Genomic DNA, 20,169 nt, shown 5'->3' on the forward strand with positions numbered 1-20,169 from the left:
TTTCCCTAATATTCTTTCTTTATATATGTCCCAGTTTCTGACCTGTATAATTTTGCTTCTCCCTGAAGAACTTTTAAAAAACATTTCTGGTAATCTAGATCTGCTGTGTTGAATTCCCTCGATTTTTGTTTGTCTGATAAAGTCTTTACTTCTCCTCTTTTGAAAGATAATTTTGCTGGATGTAGAATTGTAGGTTGGTGATTTTTTTCTGCAACACTTTATCTCACTCCACTGTCTTCTTGCTTCCATAGTTTCTAACAAGGAGTCTTTTGTAATTCTTATCTTTGTTCCCCTGTAGGTGAGGTATGTTTTTTCTCTGTCTTTCAAAATTTTCTCTTTGCTCTCATGTCCCCCATTTTGAAATGAGATAACTAGTTGTCATTTTTTGGATTCTTATCCTACTTTGTCTTCTCTTTGCTTCCTTTATCCATGGTTTGGGGTCTGTCATTAATTTTGGAAAGTTCTCAGCCATTATTATTTCATATTTTTTCTGTACTCTTTTCTCTTTTTTTCTCCTTCTGGTATTCAATTATGTGTATGTTACATCTTTTGAAATTGTCCACTGTTCTTAGATGTCCTCTTCTGTTTGTTTTCATTCTTTTTCCTATTGCATTTCAGTTTTGCAAGTTTCTATGCACTGGTTCAGATTCACTGATCTATTCCTTGGCTATGTCTTATGTACTGATGAACTCGTCAAATGCACTCTTCATTTCTGTTATAATATTAACGTGTTTTATATTTCAAGCATTTCCTTTTGATCCTTAATGGTTCCATCTTTGTGGTTACATTACTGTCTCTTCTTGAGTAATGTTTACTTTTCCCACAAGAGCCAGAAAATGTCAATATCTATGTCATATTTAAGTCTGGTTCTGATGCTTACTTTGTCTCTTCAGACTGTGCTTTTTCTTGTCTTTTAGAATGCTTTGTAATTTTTTGTTGAAAACGACATGATGTGGGGGGTAATAGGAAATGAGGTAAATAGGTCTTCAGTATGAGGTTTTATGGTGATCAGGCTAGGGGTTTGGCGGCTATAGGTGCCAGAGGCTTAAAGTTCCTCTACTGTCCTTGTTTTTATTTCTCTTGTTATCTTGGGCATCCACAAAAACTCCTCTTTAGATAGGGCATGCATCTTGCATCTATTTTATCTCTAATGCATTGTTATGCTGGAGCCCTGTTGGTGTGGTAGTAAGGTGTGGGGGACTGGAAGCGTTCTATAATCTTATTAAAACTCAGTGTTTTAGTGACCTGTGTCCCTGGACATGGTGTTCACAAGTGTTTCTCAGCTTCCTGCCCACTCCCAGTGACATAGGAAGACTAGGAGAAAGCAGATAATGTCAGATAAACGCCCTTCTCCAGTGTGAGATAAGGCTCTAGTAAGGTTTGTTTTACTGGAGAATAGGCCTTTTTTTTTTTTTTTACGAAGAACAACACTGTGAATATTTCAGAATGGTTACTTTTCTTTTCTCCCTGCCAGAGAAACAGGGGTATCTTTCTTGGTTTTTCACCATGAGAAACTTCTGTGGTTCTTGGAGGTAAAGCCCATGAAAGTTTTGGGGGCCCTAGGAGTTTCATTCTCATGGTAGTCTACACTCATCTACCAGCAATTAGTCGAAATTACCATTTAAATGTTCCTTCCAGTGGTCCAGGTAAGCATATCTCAACTGTCACTCTCTGTATTCACCTCTCTCTCCACATTGCAGGATGGCAGTTTGCCCTATAACCTTGGTTTTCTGTTGAATCAAAGAAAAGTTGTTTTTTTTCCTTGTTTTATGGATGGGAGTGATGACTTCCAATCTCTATATATCAGAGCTGAATCTGGAAGTTGTCTTCACTTTGAATGATATTTTCACCAATATAGAATTTTGGATTGAGAGGATTTTTAAAATTCTCTCAGCACTTTAAAGATGTCTCTCCATTATCTCCTGATCATAGTTTCTTTTGAGAAGTCTGATGTACTTCTTATCTTCGTTCCTTTGTCATTAATGCATACTTTTTTCCTCTCTAGCTGGGTTTAAGATTTTATCTGATTTTCAGCATCTTGAATATAATGTGTTTAGGCGTGTTGTGTGGTGTTACATTGTATTTTTTGTTTGTTTTGTTTTGTTTTTGATATTTACCTTGTTTGGGATTCTCTGAGCTTCCTGCATTTGTAGTTTGATATTTTTCATTATTTTTGGAAAATTTTCAGCCATTGTTTTCTCAAATACTTACGCTCACTTCTCTCATTTCCTGCTGGGATACCAATTACACATGTGTTAGACCATTTGTTATTATCTCATAGCTCTTGGATACTTTGCTTTATTTTATTCTTTTTTTTTTAGTTTGGGTAACTTCTATTGACTTTTCTTCAAGTTTGTTGGTTCTTTCTTCAGCTGTGTCAAGTTTTGTGAGCCAATGAAGGCGTTCTTTGTGTACGTTTCAGCATTTTTATGCCATTTCCATTTGAAGAACCTGAAAGTTGATGTGAACTCCCATTGTACTTGTGGCTCCTGAGGTTCTTTGCTGTCCACTAACCCACACTTGGACTTTATCAATTTATTTAGAAATTTAACTGAATTTTCTTCAGTTGCTTTTAAGGTGCCTGCCATCCAGGCTATGCCACAGATGATTCAGTGCTGGTGTTCCCTCTTTTCTTAGAAGTGCCTTTCTTTAGATTTCATGCTGCACTGTTGCCTTGTGACCTGAGCTTTTCAACAGGTTCAGGAAAAGTTATTTTGTAGTTCATTCAGCTTTGTCTTACTGTCTTGAGGGTCTTCTCAGCTTTCTATATCTAGGCAGAGATGGAACTCTCCAAATCGTTTTGAAATTATCCCCCCCTTAGATTAAACCTTTCTTTAATGTCTTTGTTTGAATCCTTATTTTCTCACTAAGTGTGTATAACATTCTTCTCTGTGTTGTATCATTTGCACATTTCTCTTTCTTGCTCTCATTTTCCTGAGCTGCTACCCCATATATGATATACAGTGATCCTTCACAATGAAGTGTATTACTTGTAACATTGAAGTCTTTTTACAGAGATGAAAATACATTTTGCGCTAAATTAGAAAACTTGTTATTCTGGTTTGGAAATAAAAGTAGGTAAATTAATTACTATTTTCCCCTATAATGAAGACAGGTTGACTTTAGTCTTCAATTATCATCATTTGTCATACATTTTACTTTTTAAAACTTTTTAATTTTAGAAACTGCTTGTTGTCACTTATGAAAGTGAAACAAAATTTGGGTTCATATTGAACTATTTTAAAGTTTTGGGTAGTTGTCTAACAGAGAAGGCTGTGTGGCATCTAAAACAATTTTTTAAAAATAGTCTTAATGAATATTCTAATGTTACAAGGTAGAATTTTAAAGTATTTATTCCAAACAGGGATGATTTAAAGCAGCTTCTGAACCTGGACTTTTTTCATAATTGTTTTTATGTTATTTTTTTAAAGAAGTATTTCTTGAAATAGGTTGTATTTGCACATATTATAAAATTCAATAACCTAAATTACAGGAAAAAGTAAATCTCCCTTTCACTCCTGTTCACAAATTAATTCAGTTTCTATCTTTGAAGGCAGCCTAATTTCCTGTGGATTTTTCTGTCGATATTCCGTAATATATGAATGTATAGAGACATATTTATATATCTCTCTCCCTTTTCTTCACCTCCCTCTCTTCCTCCCCTTTCCTGCTCCTTCCTTCTCTCCTTTAGCCTCTCCCTCTCTTTCCTCTTTCTCTCCCTTTAACATATGTAATATTATACTGTACGCATTCTTTACCTTGCTATTTTCATTTATATTTTGAGAATTAATTCCATGGGTAGTCCTCAGTGCATTGCCTTTCTCTCTTTAATTAGAATATACTGTTCACTTATGGAAATTCTCTAATGTGTTTAACTAGTCTCCTGTTGATATACATTTAGGTAATTTCTAGACTTTCGCTACTGCAAACAATGCAGCAGTGCGTTTTTACAAAAGTCATTTCACTGTTGCCACTTATTGTCTTAAGTTGAATGTTCACCCCTTAATGAACATGAGCAGTTATATAATGTAACAATAAATTTTGAAACAACCATTTTTAAATGACTTTGCTTTCAGTCTTCTAGATTCGTTTAAACAGTGGACAGCCTTAAATTAAAAGGCAAATTGTTAAGTAACTGTAATGGTAAACAGATGTAATAAAATAGTTTCTTCATCTCTTTGAATTAGAATTTTTCAATACTAGACGTGTAAAACAATACGGAAGACACTGGATGCTGAAGTTGGCATAACATCGTAACAACTAATTTAGAGTTTTATCTTTCATCGGGACAGAGTATTCTCATTTAATTGCTTTATATTAGTAAAAGTTTTGAACCTGAACCTACGTGGTAAATGTACATTATCATAATCTTTTTTGTATCTGTGGAGTTCCATGTTACATGTATTTGAAGGATTCTGCTACTAAAAACAAGCTTAAAAACCACTGCAGTTGTTCATTCTGCCTCATTTTCAGGTTTAAATTTGCATTGTGAAATTTATACTAGGCATTGTTCCTGGAATTCCAGTAACTGCTGAAGTTTGAATTGCTTCCAGTAGATTGGCTATCATCAAAGGTTACCAATTGAAAGCAGAAATAATGGAAGCTAATCAGTATTTTGATCCATGAAAAAAAAATTAAACAGATTTAGCTGTATCATATACAGGATTAGGAGTAATTCACTGCCTTATATGATTATTTATGTGTAATAGATGATAAATATTTTTTCTCTAAACCTGAAATGAAAATAGTTTTATTAAAGTTGCTAGTTCAGGGGCTTCCCTGGTGGCGCAGTGGTTGAGAGTCTGCCTGCCAATGCAGGGGACGCGGGTTCATGCCTTGGTCTGGGAAGATTCCACATGCTGCGGAGCAACTAAGCCTATGTACCACAACTACTGAGCCTGTGCTCTAGAGCCCACGTGCCACAACTACTGAAGCCTGCACACCTAGAGCCCATGGTCCGCAACAAGAGAAGCCACCACAATGAGAAAGCTGCGCACCACAACGAAGAGTAGCTTCCGCTCACCTCAACTAGAGAAAGCCTGTGCGCAGCAGCGAAGACCCAGTGCAGCCAAAGATAAATAAATAAATTAATTTAAAAAGTTATTTAATCAAACCTGGTCTTGTACCCCCATTCCTTAGTCTGTATTGAAGGACACTCTTTTGCCTAGGTGTCTTAGTGGCTTTTGTTCTTACACAGAGTAAAATGCCATAGCTCCTCCCCCTATCTGGATAGTCACATGGTTCCCTTGCAGGTGTCTTCAGGTCTTTGCTCAAAAGTCACCTCAGCCGTTGAACTTTCTTTCATCTTCACGTATAAAGTAATCCTTTCCCAACTCCCCTTGTCCTACTTCCTTGCTTTATTTTTCTCCCTAGCACTAATTTTCTGACCTAGTATACATTTACATGTTTATTTGCTTATTGTCTGCTTTTCCTCATTAGAATGTAGGTTCATAAGTCTTTATTTTGTCTCCTGCTGTATCACTAGCACATTGAGTGGTGCCTAGCACATTGAACAGGTTGTAGTGGGTGCTCAGTAAACATTTGTTTGAACGTTGAATTTTCTTTCCTGCTCTTTCTGAAAGTTCTGGTTAGATTATAACAGTGTCTTCATATTTCTGGATGTATCACCTACAGTAATTTTGAGTACCTGTGTTCCCCTTGGACATTTGTAAATCAATATTTTATATTTTTATCATGAGTTTAAACAGTTGCAAATGGTATGATTTTTTGTATATAGTAAATGTTGTTGTGTTTCAATAGAATCGTTAGGACACTTCTAAAAGTATCACAGTGATTCGATACCTATCAATGTTCATTTAAAACATACATGCGCAAGTTTTTATTTATAGTCAGACAGTTTTCATTATTTTTTCTCTTTGAACAAGAATCTCTTATTTTTTTTCTATTCCACTTTCTCCCATAGATTTCTCCTAATGTAATACTTTTATGCCTGAAATAATTATACTTGGGACAAAAATATGTAAATACTTTTTATGATAAAAACACTCAGCAAACTAGGAATAGAAGGGAACTTCCCTAACATGATAAAGGGCATTTATGAAAATCTACAGCTAACCTTATATTTCATTATACATTATAAATTATGAAAGACTGAAAGCTTTTTCCCTAAGATCAGGAACAAGACAAAGACACCAGATTTTGTCGCTACTAATCAACATTGCATTAGAAGTCCTGGCCAGAGCAGTTGAGCAACAGAAAGGAATAAAAAGCACCCACACGGATAAGAAGTAAACCTATTAATTTGCAGATAACATGATTCCACAGACAGAATATGCTAAAGATTCCTCGTGCACCAGAAAATTAGTTATAAGTGAATTCAGCAGAGTTGCAGCTTTCAAGGTAAATATTTGAAAAATCAGTTGTGTTTTTTACACTAGCAATGAAAAATCTAAAAGGGAAATTTTAAAATTTCATTTACAGTAGCATCCAAAATGATAAAATACTGAGGGATAAATTTAACCAAGGAAACAGTACATTTGTACACTGAAAACTACAAAAAATTACAGGAAGAAATTCCAAGTTTATGGATTGCAAGACTTAATGTTGTTAAGGTGGCTGAACCACCAAAGTGATCTGCAGATTCAGTGCAGTGCCTGTCAAAACTCCAAATGCCTTTCTTGCAGAAATGGAAAAGTTGAGCCACAAATTCACATGGAATACAACAAACAGGTTCCAAATAGCCAAAACCATACTGATAAAGAAAAACAAATTCGGAGGACCCACAGTTCAAGATTCCAAAACTTACCATAAAGCTATAGTAACTAAACCTGTGGTATTAGCATAAGGATAGATGTATAGATCAGTCAGTGGAATAGGATTGAGATCCCAGAAGTAAACCCATACATCTGTGGCCAGTTGATTTTCTATAAGGGTGCCAAGATCATTCAGTGAGAGAAAGATAGTCTCTTCAACAAGGTCTGTGACAAGTGGATATCCACATGTAAAGGAACGAAGCTGGGCCCCTGCCTCACTCCATATACAGAAATTAACTTGGATCAAAGACAGAAATTAAAGTCTTTGACCTAAAACTATAAAACTCAGAAAATACATAAAGGTAAGTCTTCATGACCTCATATCTGGAAATGGATTCTTTTGCTATAACACCAAAAGCACAAGCAACAGAAGAAAAAAATAGATAAACTGGAATTGATTAAAATTAAAAGCTTTTGTGTATCGAAGGACATTATCAAGAAAGTAAAAAGATAACCTATGGAATGGGAGAAAATATTTGCAAATATATATCTGATAAAGGTTTACTATCAGAATATATAAAGTACTCATATAACTTAACAATAAAAAGACAGCTGAATGGATAGAAGACATCAATAGACATTTCTCCAAAGAAGATATACAAATGGCCAACAAACACATGAAAAGATATTCAACTTTATTGGTCATTAAGGAAATGCAAATCAACATCATAATGAGATTCTCTTTCAACAGGTCCAACAGATTGGCTATAATCAAAAAATTGGAAGATAACAAGTGTTGATAAGGATGTGGAGAAATAGGAACCCTTGTACATTGCTTGTGGGAATGTAAAATGGTGAAGCCCCTTTGAAAAAAAGTTTTGGAGTTCCTCAAAAATATAAAATAGAACTATCATATGACCCAGCAATTTCACTCCTAGGTTTATACCCAAAAGAATTGAAAATAGGTACTCAAACAAATACTTGTATACAGATGTTCATAGCAGCACTATTCACAGTAACCAAAACGTGGAAGCAACCCAAATGTCCATCACTGGGTGAATGGATAAACAATTTGTGTTGTATGTACACTCAATGTAATATTATTCAGCCATAAAAAATGTTGATAGGGACTTCCCTGGTGGTCCAGTGGTTAAGACTTCACCTTCCAGTGCAGGGGGTGAGGGTTCGATCCCTTGTCAGGGAGCTAAGATCCCACATGCCTCGCAGCCACAAAACTAAAACATAAAACAGAAGCAGTATTGTAACAAATTCAATAAAGGCTTTAAAAATGGTCTACATCAAAAAAACATCTAAAAATGTTGATACATGGTACAACATAGATGAACCTCAAACCACTATACTAAATGAAAGAAGCCAGACACAAAAGGCCACATATTATATGATTTCTTTTGTATTAAATATCAAAATAAGCATATCAAAAGACATAAAAGCAAATTAGTTGTTGCCAGGGAATGGGAGGGAGGATGGTCATAGGGGAAGATTATTTATAGGTTATAGTGTGTTCTTCTAACATAATGAAAAATTTCTGAGGCTATAGGGAGTTGGTGATTGCACAGCATTGTAAAGACACTAAATGCCACTGAATTTTACATTTTAAAATGGCTAAGTAGGGCTTCCCTGGTGGTGCAGTGGTTAAGAATCCGCTTGCCAATGCAGGGGACACGGATTCAAGCCCTGGTCCAGGAAGACCCCACATGCTGCAGAGCACCTAAGCCCATGTGCCACAACTACTGAGCCTGCGCTCTAGAGCCCATGTGCCACAACTACTGAGCCTGTGTGCCACAGCTACTGAAGCCCGTGTGCATAGAGCCCATGCTCCGCAACAAGAGAAGCCACCACAAATGAGAAGCCCGCACACCACAACAAAGAGTAGCCCCCGCTCACCACAACTAAGGAAAGCCTGTGCACAGCAACAAAGACCCAAAGCAGCCAAAATTTTAAAAATAAATAAATAAATAAAATTTATTTTAAAAATGGCTAAGTATAGTTACGTGAATTTCACTTAAAATGTATATATTTAAACCTAACATTAACTTTTAAAATTGTAAAACCATACATTTCTAAGTGCTTTAATATTTCATCTGGGTGGAGTTATTAAAGTTGATGAAAAATATTTTACAGATTTTGTTAAATAATGATTTTAAAGTCATTAAAAAGTGAAATTTATTGGAAATACATCTTAAGGATATGAATTTTTTTTTTTTTTCGGTACGCGGGCCTCTCACTGTTGTGGCCTCTCCCGTTGCAGAGCACAGGCTCCGGACACGCAGGCTCAGTGGCCATGGCTCACGGGCCCAGCCGCTCCGCGGCATGTGGGATCTGCCCGGACCGGGGCACGAACCCATGTCCCCTGCATCAGCAGGCGGACTCTCAACCACTGCGCCACTAGGGAAGCCCGGGATATGAATTTTTTAATGCCATTTAGTTCATGTATTCATGGATGAATGCTAAAGGGTTAGCATCAATTCCATTCCTGTTTTATTATTTTTTACCTTAAATCCCACAGCCATTGTTTATTGTTTATTATAAAGGTGAACCCTGATCCTCATGATGGGCTTATTGGTAGGATTTCTGGTAGTAATTGCAGACACCAGGGTCTCCAAATGTTTGAATTTGCGGCTACTAGCGATGTCCAGTCATACAGGATGAGGATGTCTTTGATCTTTTTGGAAGCCTATCCACATATTTCTGATAGTAAGATCACCAGGGCTTTGGAGGTGGACTGGTGGATTGCAAAAGCTGGGCTGCATGACCACCACCCTTCACACAGGCACCGAGGTCCATGCCAGCAAATTGCTCCTTGTCCAGAAGCAGAACCAGTACCAGTAACTTGTATTGTAGCTGTATCGTAGCTGTGCATGGTTGGATCATCATTCACCTAAGGAGCCAGTGTGCCATGGCTGTGGTTATCTTCTTGTGTCTGAAGGGCTGTGCCAACTGCAGAGGGTCCTTGGATGGCATGGCTGTGATGTAGAGAAGACAGCCTCATCGTGAGGCGCCTCAACTAGAAGAAAGCCCTAGTTTATGTTTTATTAGACTCAGATGATGAGAAGCATTGTTAATATAAATAAGTAGATGGTAGTGGAAAGGATTTTTCTGTGTCAGTGTCACTTAGTTTTTTGAACTTCTGTGTCATAGGCCAAAAAGCAATAATTGATTGAATGTAAAATTTAGTTTTAATGATTTATCAGCTGATAACTCAGATTTTCCTTCATTTTTGAAACTGAAGAATTAGAAAGAAATGCATAAGAATTTGGTAATCGTTAGAGTCATTCACTACTTTTTCAACACCTATAGCAGTATTTCTAGTTGGCCCTATGTTTAGTGCTTCAGGGGGTTTTGCCTCTCAGGGAAACCTATCATGGTAAGAAGAGACACATAGGTTAGAGGAATATATTTCTTCTGTAAAATGAAAAAGTGTAATTGTTAAAGGGGAGAAGGAAAAGGTGAATTCTTATCACACAGGCAGAGCAGTTTTTTTTTAATAATTATGTATAGAAATTGAAAATCTTCTGATGCCCATAAAACCTTTCTATGCCCATGGCACCTCATGAAAAATGTTTATATACCTGCAGGGTACTGAACTTTCTTGGGGAGCTTGTATAAAGTGCTTCATACTCTGCCTTCAGATAGGAATCTTCGAATAGTTTGAGACTTCTACGTACTGTGAATGAAAAGATGGAAAAAAAAAACCAGAATTTGGCCAGAGAAGAAAAAAAAGAATTTGGCCCTAAGGCTGTTTCTTTCAAAATAGGTTTATATTATTTCTAGCTTGTGTCACGAATAAATGTAGAATTAATATAAAATTCTTGAAAATGTGGTGAATTGGGGGTATTGACTTCTCTTATAATTCCTTTTGTAAAATTTTTCCCAGGTGAATGAATGGTCATTGAAGATAAGAAAGGAAATGAGAGTTGTTGACAGGCAAATAAGAGGTAAATTATTATTTTACATCTCCTATTCTTTATCTTGGTGTATTTTGCATTAGTTCATAAAAGTAAACTGTATCTACATCTATAAAACATAGTTTATATTAATTATTTATGGCTGCCCTAATTATTTGCTTTCTAATTATAGTAAGAAAAACAAGATATAATCAACTCAAAGATCTTTACATTTGATAAGAACTAAAATCTTTCCTCCAGCCTGGCATTGAGCTATTCAAGGGGGAGAGGCCATGTTCATTCATCTGTGATTTCCTAGAGTCCAGGTTACTGTTGGAAACAAAGCAGGCGCTCACATTCTGTGGTAGACAGAATTATGACCTCCCAAAGATGTCCACGTCCTAATCCCCAGAACCTGTGAATATGTTACCTTACATAGCAAAAGGGAACTTGCAGATTTGATTAAATTAAGGATCTTGAGGTGGGGAGATTAATCCTGGGCTATCTGGGTGGGCTCATAAGAGTCCTTTTAAGAGGGAGGCAGTATGTTGAGAAAAAGTGAGAGAAAAGGAGATGTGACTACAGAACCAGATGTTAGAGTGCTATTCTTTGAAGATGGAGGAAGAAGACACAAGCTAAGGAATGCAGTTGACCTCTAGAAACTAGAAAGGACAAGGAAATGGATTCTTCCCTGAAGCTTCCAGAAGAAACACAGCCCTTCCAACACCTGGATTTTAGACTTCTTTTTTGTTTTTTAATATTCAATGGGCTGTGCCAGGTCTTAGTTGCGGCACACAGGATCTTCGTTGTCGCATGCGGGATCTTTTAGTTGAGGCATGCAGGCTCTTAGTTTGCGGCATGTGGGATCTAGTTCCCTGACCAGGGATCGAATCTGGGCCCCCTGCTTTGGGAGCGTGGAGTCTCAACTGCTGGACCACCAGGGAAGTCCCGATTTGAGACTTATTATCACCACAATTAAAGAATAAATTTTTGTTGTTTTAAGCCATTTGAAAAAAAAAGTAAAGAAACCTCTTCCTACTTACAAAGAAATGGTTTTATGGAATTCAAATTAAATAAATTGTATGTAAGGAATGCAGTTCCATTTTCACTACAGTTTATCTTAGCATGGCTGTAAATTGAGCAAAATATGTTTCTAAATAAAGTTGATTATTGTTGAGTACTACTTAAAACTAAGGTGACTTGCAAAGAGTAACATTTAAAACTTCTATGATTTTTAACACTTTCATGATTGGAGAAAAATTAATAAAAGAGGTATCACCATATCACTCCTTTTAAAAAAGAATTAGAATAGCAATATAGGGGTAGGGAAGTAAAATGTACAAACTATTAGGTGTAAAATAAGCTACAAGGAAAAAAATAAGCTACAAGGATATATTATACAACATGGGGAATATAGCCAATATTTTATAACTGTAAATGGAGTAAAGCCTTTACAAATTGTGAATCACTATGTTGTACATCTGTAACTTATATAATATTGTGCAACTATACTTCAATTAAGAAAATAAAAATGGAAAAAATACTTATAAATAAGATATTCCAAAAGTAAATAAATAAAAAATAATGACAGAGGGGAATTACATTCATAGCCATGATGGAGTAATGGTTATGGATTTGAACTTGCACTCCATTGTAAATAAAGAAAAAACTGGACCAAAGCTGTGAAACATCTGTTTTCAAACATTGGATAACTGTCAGTGCAGGATTTTTATCAGTGAGAAAAGGGAAACAAAAGGAGAGAGCCCTAATATGGTCCTCATTTTCTGCCTAGGGAGACTTTCTGGATCATAGCATGTGGAAGGAGATTCCAAGCAGAGTGTGGTGTTCTCACTGAATTGAGGAGAAAGAGACTAGGGTTCAGGGAGGCTGCAGTGGCTGGAACTTGTGGGGCAGAGTATCAGAACAAGAGCAATATCCAAAGAAAAAGCTGTAAATATCCGCATAGGATCCCATTGAGTCTTTAGCTGACTACTAAGCTGTGCATACTTAGAATGAGATTTTAGGAGGCTAGGCAAAGAACAGTTACTGGGGACAGAACAACTACCAGGAGGAGGCTATAAGCTAAACAGTTCCCAGAGTTAACAGAGGATTGAGAGATGGTAGAGTTCTGACCAGACACAGTAAAGAGACTTTGTTGAATATCTGGGGCATTCAGTAGAGACTGCAGAAGGGTCATGCCTTAATATTAAGGTGAAAGTAGCCCTAGCTTAAAGGCTACCATACACCCACACCAACAAAGCTTAAAAGCAGATCTGTTACTATATAGCACAGGAACTCTACTCAGTGCTCTGTGGTGACCTAAATGGGAAGGAAATCCAAAAAAGAGGGGATATATATATATATATATATATGTAGAGCTGATTCACTTTGTTGTACAGTAGAAACTAACACAACATTGTAAAGCAACTATACTCCAATAAAAATTAACTTAAAAAATAAAATAAAAATAAATAAAAATTAAAAGAAGTCTTGAAAGCTGAACTACCAAAATAAAGCTGAACATTCTTTAAAGCTCTTTAAGGCTGAACTACCAAAATTGCAGATACCCCAAAATGAAACATTTAGAGTGTTCAACATCCAATGAAAAGTTACTAGGAAAGTGTGACCCAAAATCAAGAGAAAAGTCAGGAAATATAAATAGACCCAGAAAAAAAATAGATGATCAAATGAATAAACAGACAGGGATTTTAAACAGCTATTATAAATATGTTGAGGGATTTAGAGGAAAACATAATGAACATATGTTTCAAAGGAAAACATGAACATAATGAAGAGGTAAATAGAAGATATTGAAAAGAACAAAGTAGAACTTAGATGAAAGATCTAGAATAAAGTGAAGTAAAATGAAAGCTTCACTGAATGGGTTGAACAAGCAGATTATACACTACAGAAAACAAGATCAGTGAAATCAAAGATAGTAATACAAACTATCCAAACTGCAGTACTGAGAGAAAAAAGTAAAAAAAAAAAAAAAAAAAAAAAAAAACAAAACAGAGTGTCAGAAGGAAAAGAGCCCAGAAAGGATCACATGATATAATAGCTGATGAAAACTGTAAACCCACAGATCCAAGGAACTCCAATTTCAAATGGGATAAACACAAAGAAAACCTTGCCAGGACGTATCATAAGCAAATTACTGAAAGGTAACAATAAAGAGATAAAACAGTCTGAGGAAAGGGTAATGATTAAAATTGTATTATTAGAAAAAGTACAAACCAAAACATCTTTGATACGATAAAAGAAAAATCCCCACGTTATCCTAGAATTCTGAGTCCAATGAAAACAGCATTCAAAGGTGAAGTAAAGATACTTGTATAAAAAGCCAAGAGAATTTGTTGCTAGTAGGTCTACAGTATGAGAAATGTTAAAGGAAGTTGTAAGCTGAAGGAAAATCATACCAGATACAAATTTGGATTTACCCAGAGGAATGAAGCATGCTGGAAATTATAAGTATGTAAGTAATATAATGTTTTTCTCTTTTAAAAGTTTCTTTTTAATAATTATTGACTGTTTAAAGTAAAAATAATAATATGGGGCATAAAACATATGTAGAACTAAGCAGTATGACAGTAATAGCACAATTGATTCATGTCATCTTTAGAAACCACATAAATTCAGTTAGTGTCTCACAAACCTTGTTGTGCTTTGCTTATTGTACACCTTCTTACATCCATAGCTCATTTATCTGGTTAAATGATCTTCAAGCTCTGTCTTTCTCCTCGTGGTTCCTGTTATTTCTCATTCATAGCAATTTATTAGTTAACTAACTAACTAACATGATATCAGAAAAATAATAGTGGGTTTTGGAGTCCTTACACTACCAGATTTAAACCATCACTGCTATCAATTAGCCACCTGTCCCTATTAAAATTCTTTGAATCTCACAGAACTGTACTGACAATTAAATCTGTGAATGTATGTAAAATGTTTAGGACAGTACTTGGCATATAGTAGACAATTTACTACATTTATGGTGATACCAAAAAAGGAGGGTGGGGGTTACTTTAGACAAAGTATAACTTTGAAATAATGTGATTGCTTTAAATGTTACTTGCATATGAAGGTTTACCACTGAAACACTTTCAAAGTCTCATTTGTTTTTTTGTGTTTTTGGTTTTTTTCTTTTTAGATTACATAGCTTTATTTAGTCTTTGATTTGAATTTTATTTATTTTTATACAGCAGGTTCTTATTAGTTATCTGTTTTATACATATTAGTGTATATGTCAATCCCAATCTCCCAATTCATCCCACCACCACCCCAGCCCCTGCTTTCCCCCCTTGGTGTCCATACGTTTGTTCTCTACATCTGTGTCTCTATTTCTGCCCTGCAAACCGCTTCATCTGTACCATTTTTCTAGATTCCACATATATATGTTAATATACGATATTTGTTTTTCTCTCTCTTACTTACTTCACTCTATGACCGTCTCTAGGTCCATCCACATCTCTACAAATGACCCAATTTCATTCCTTGTTATGGCTGAGTAATACTCCATCGTATACATGTACCACATCTTCTTTACCCGTTCGTCTGTCAATGGACATTTAGGTTGCTTCCATGACCTGGCTATTGTAAATAGTGCTGCAGTGAACATCAGGGTGCATGTGTCTGTTTGAATTACAGTTTTCTGTGGGTATATGCCCAGTAGTAGGATTGTTGGGTCATGTGGTAATTCTATCTTTAGTTTTTTAAGGAACCTCCATACTGTTCTCCATAGTGGCTGTATCAGTTTACATTCCCACCAACAATGCAAGAGGGTGCCCTATTCTCCACACCCTCTCCAACATTTGTTGTTTGTAGGTTTTCTGATGATGCCCATTCTAACCGATGTGAGGTGATACCTCATTGTAGTTTTGATTTGCATTTCTCTAGTAATTAGTGATGTTGAGCAGCTTTTCATGTGCCTCTTGACCATCTGTGTGTCTTCTTTGGATAAATGTCTATTTAGGTCTTCTACATATTTTAGAATTGGGTTGTTTGTTTTTCTCATATTGAGCTGCATGAGCTGTTGATATATTTCGGAGATTGATCCTTTGCCGGTTGATTTGTTTGCAAATATTTTCTCCCATTCTGAGGGTTGTCTTTTCATCTTTTTTATGGTTTCCTTTGCTGTGCAAAAGATTTTAAGTTTCATTAGGTCCCACTTGTTTATTTTTGTTTTTATTTCCATTACTCTGGGAGGTGGGTCCAAAAAGGTCTTGCTGTGATTTATGTCAAAGAGTGTTCTTCCTTTGTTTTCTGCTAAGAGTTTTATACTGTCTGGTTTTACGTTTAGGTCTTTAATCCATTTTGAGTTTATTTTTCTGTGTGGTGTTAGGGAGTGTTCTAATTTCAATCTTTTACATGTAGCTGTCCAATTTTCACAGCCCCACTTATTGAAGAGACTGTCTTTTCTCCATTGTATATCCTTGCCTCCTTTGTCATAGACAAATTGACCATAAGCGTGTGGTTCATTTCTGGGCTCCCTATTCTTTTCCATTGATCTGTGTGTCTGGTTTTGTGACAGTACCGTACTATTTTGATTACAGTAGCTTTGTGGAATAGTGTGAAGTCAGGGAGTCTGATTCCTCCAGGTCTGTTTCTTTCCCTCAAGATTGCTTTGGCTATTGGGGGTCTTTTGTGTCTCCATACAAATTTTAAGATTTTTTTGTTCAAATTCTGTAAAAAATGCCATTGCTAATTTGATAGGCATTGCATTGAATCTGTAGATTGCTTTGGGTAGTATAGTCATTTTCACAATATTGATTCTTCCAATCCAAGAACATGGTATATCTCTCCATCTGTTTGTATCATCTTTAATTTCTTTCATCAGTGTCTTATAGTTTTCTGCATACAGGTGTTTTGTCTCTCTAGGTAGGTTTATTCCTAGGTATTTTATTCTTTTTGTTGCGGTGGTAAATGGGAGTGTTGCCTTAATTTCTCTTTCTGATCTTTTGTTGTTAGTGTATAGGAAGGCAAGAGATTTCTGTGCAATAATTTTGTATCCTGCAACTTTACCAAATTCATTGATTAGCTCTAGTAGTTTTCTGGTGGCATCTTTAGGATGCTCTATGTATAGTGTCATTGTCATCTGCAGGTAGTGACAGTTTTACTTCTTTTTCAATTTGTATTCCTTTTATTTATTTTTCTTCTCTGATTGCTGTGACTAGGACTTCCAAAGCTATGTTGAATAATAGTGATGAGAGTGGACATCCTTGTCTTGTTCCTGATCTTAGAGGAAATACTTTTAGTTTTTCACCATTGAGAATGATGTTTGCTGTGGGTTTGTCGTACATGGACTTTATTATGTTGAGGTAGGTTCCCTCTATGCCCACTCTCTGGAGAGTTTTTTTCATAAATGGGGGTTGAATTTTGTCAAAAGCTTTTTCTGCATCTATTGAGATGACCGTATGGTTTTTCTTCTTCAGTTTGTTAACACGGTGGATCACATGGATTGATTTACATATATTGAAGAATCCTTGCATACCTGGGATAAATCCCACTTGATCATGGTATATGATCCTTTTAATGTGTTGTTGGATTCTGTTTACTAGTATTTTGTTGAGGATTTTTGCATCTATATTCATCAGTGATATTGGTCTGTGATTTCCTCTTTTTGTAGTGTCTTTGTCTGGTTTTGGTATCAGGGTGATGGTGGCCTCGTAGAATGAGTTTGGGAGTGTTTCTTCCTCTGCAGTTTTTTTAGAAGAGTTTGAGAAGGATGGGTGTTAGCTCTTCTCTAAATGTTTGATAGCATTTACCTGGGAAGCAATCTGGTCCTGGAATTTTCTTTGTTGCAAGATTTTAAATCACAGTTTCAATTTCATTACTTGTGATTAGTCAGTTCATATTTTCTATTTCTTCCTGATTCAGTCCTGGAAGCTTATACATTTCTAAGAATTTGTCCATTTCTTCCAGGTTGTCCACTTTATTGGCAAGAGTTGCTTGTAGTAGTCTCTTATGCTTTGTATTTCTGCAGTGTCCATTGTAACTTCTCCTTTTTCATTTCTAATTTTATTGATTTGAGTCCTCTCCCTCTTGATGAGTGTGGCTAAAGGTTTATCAGTTTTGTTTATCTTCTCAAAGAACCAGCTTTTAGTTTTATTGATCTTTGCTATTGTTTTCTTTGTTTGTATTCCATTTATTTCTGCTCTGATCTTGATTTCTTTCCTTCTACTAACTTTGGGGATTTTTTGTTCTTCTTTCTCTAGTTCCTTTAGGTGTAAGGTTAGATTGTTTATTTGAGATTTTTCTTGTTTCTTGAGGTAGGATTGTATTGCTATAAACTTCTCTCTTAGAACTGCTTTTGCTGCATCGTTTGGATCATCGTGTTTTTGTTGTCATTTGTCTCTAGGTATTTTTTGATTTCCTCTTTGATTTCTTCAGTGATCTCTTGGTTACTTAGTAATGTATTGCTTAGCCTCCATGTGTTTGTGTTTTTTACGTTTTTTTCCCTGAAATTTATTTCTAATCTCATAGTGTTGTGGTCAGAAAAATGCTTGGTAGGATTTCAGTGTTCTTACATTTACCAAGGCTTGATCTGTGAGCCAAGATGTGATCTATCCTGGACAGTGTTCTGTGTTCAGTTGAAACGAAAGTGTAATCTGCTGTTTTTGGATGGAATGTCCTATAAATATGAATTAAATCTGTTTGGTCTCTTGTGTCATTTAAAGCTTTTGTTTCCTTATTTTTCTGTCTGGATGATCTGTTCATTGGTGTAAGTGAGGTGTTAAAGTCCCCCGCTATTATTTTGTTACTGTTGATTCCCTCTTATAGCTGTTAGCATTTGCCTTATGTATTGAGGTGCTCCTGTGTTGGGTGCATATATATTTATGATTGTTATATCTTCTTGGATTGATCCTTTGATCATTATGTAGTGTCCTTCCTTGTCTCTTGTAACATTCTTTATTTTAAAATCTATTTTATCTGATATGAGTATTGCTATTCCAGCTTTCTTTTGATTTCCATTTGCATGGAATATCTTTTTCCATCCCATTTGCGTGGAATATCTTTTTCCATGACTTTCAGTCTGTATGTTCCCCTAGTTCTGAAGTGGGTCTCTTGTAGACAGCATATATACGGATCTTGTTTTTGTATCCATTCAGCGAGCCTGTGTCTTTCGGTTGGAGCATTTAATCCATTCACATTTAAGGTAATTATCGATATGTGTGTTCCTCTTACCATATTCTTAATTGTTTTGGGTTTGTTTCTATAGGTGCTTTACTTCTCTCATGTTTCCTACTTAGAGAAGTTCCTTTGGCATTTGTTGTAGAGCTGGTTTGGTGGTGCTGAAGCTTTTGATTTCTCCATCAAATCTGAATGAGATCCTTGCTGGGTAGAGTAATCTTGGTTGTAGGTTCTTCCCTTTCATTACTTTAAGTATATCATGCCACTCCCTTCTGGCTTGTAGGGTTTCTGCTGAGAAATCAGCTGTTAACCTTATGGGAGTTCCCTTGTATGTTATTTGTCATTTTTCCCTTGTTGCGTTTAATAATTTTTCTTTGTAATTTTTGTCAGTTTGACTACTATGTGTCTTGGTGTGTTTCTCCTTGGGTTTATCCTGCCTGGGATTCTCTGCACTTCCTGGAGTTGGGTGGCTATTTCCTTTCCCATGTTAGGGAAGTTTTCAACTATAATCTCTTCAAATATTTTCTCGGGTGCTTTCTCTCTTCTCCTTCTGGGACCCCTATAATGCGAATGTTCGTGCATTTAATGTTGTCCCAGAGGTCTCTTAGGTTGTCTTCACTTCTTTTCATTCTTTATTCTTTTCCGTGGCAGTGATTTCCACCATTCTGTCTTCCAGGTCACTTATCCATTCTTCTGCCTCAGTTATTCTGCTATTGATTCCTTCTAGTATATTTTTCATTTCAGTTATTGTATTGTTCACCTCTGTTTGTTTGTTCTTTAATTCTTCTAGGTCTTTGTTAAACATTTCTTGCATCTTCTCGATCTTCACCTCCATTCTCTTTCTGAGGTCCTGGATCATCTTCACTATTGTTATTCTGAAGTCTTTTTCTGGGAAGTTGCCTATCTCCACTCATTTAGTTGTTTTTCTGGAGTTTTATCTTGTTCCTTCATCTGGTACATAGTCCTCTGCCTTTGCATATTGTCTTTCTTTCTGTGAATGTGGTTTTCACTCCACAGGCTGCAGGACTGTAGTTCTTGTTTCTGCTGTCTGCCCTCTGGTGGATGAGGCTATCTAAGAGGCTTGTGCAAGTCCTGATGGGAGGGACTGTGGTGGGTAGATCTGGGTGTTGCTCTGGTGGGCAGAGCTTAGTAAAACTTTAATCTGCTTGTCTGCTGTTGGGTGGGGCTGAGTTCCCTCCCTGTTGGTTGTTTGGCCTGAGGCAACCCAGCCCTGGAGCCTACAGCTCTTTGGTAAGGCTAATGGCAGACTCCGGGAGGGCGTATGCCAATGAGTACTTCCCAGAACTTCTGCTGCCAGTGCCCTTGTCTCGGCAGTGAGCCACAGCCACCCCCACCTCTGCAGGAGACCCTCTGACACTAGTAGGCAGGTCTGGTTCAGTCTCCTATGGGGTCACTGCTCC

The 20,169-nt window shown here is 36.3% G+C and overlaps 1 protein-coding gene across 1 annotated transcript in view; it reads left to right on the plus strand.

Annotated features, from left to right (window-relative positions):
* Positions 1–20,169, plus strand: part of CHMP3 (charged multivesicular body protein 3) — a 72,028-nt gene that overhangs the window by 13,555 nt on the left and 38,304 nt on the right. Inside the window, exon 2 of the mRNA XM_007466733.1 lies at positions 10,609–10,669. Coding sequence (XP_007466795.1) covers positions 10,609–10,669 — 61 coding nt within the window. The remainder of the gene's footprint in view (positions 1–10,608; positions 10,670–20,169) is intronic.

Source organism: Lipotes vexillifer, unplaced genomic scaffold, assembly GCF_000442215.2.
Source record: "Lipotes vexillifer unplaced genomic scaffold, Lipotes_vexillifer_v1.1 scaffold1158, whole genome shotgun sequence".
NCBI lineage: Eukaryota > Metazoa > Chordata > Mammalia > Artiodactyla > Lipotidae > Lipotes > Lipotes vexillifer.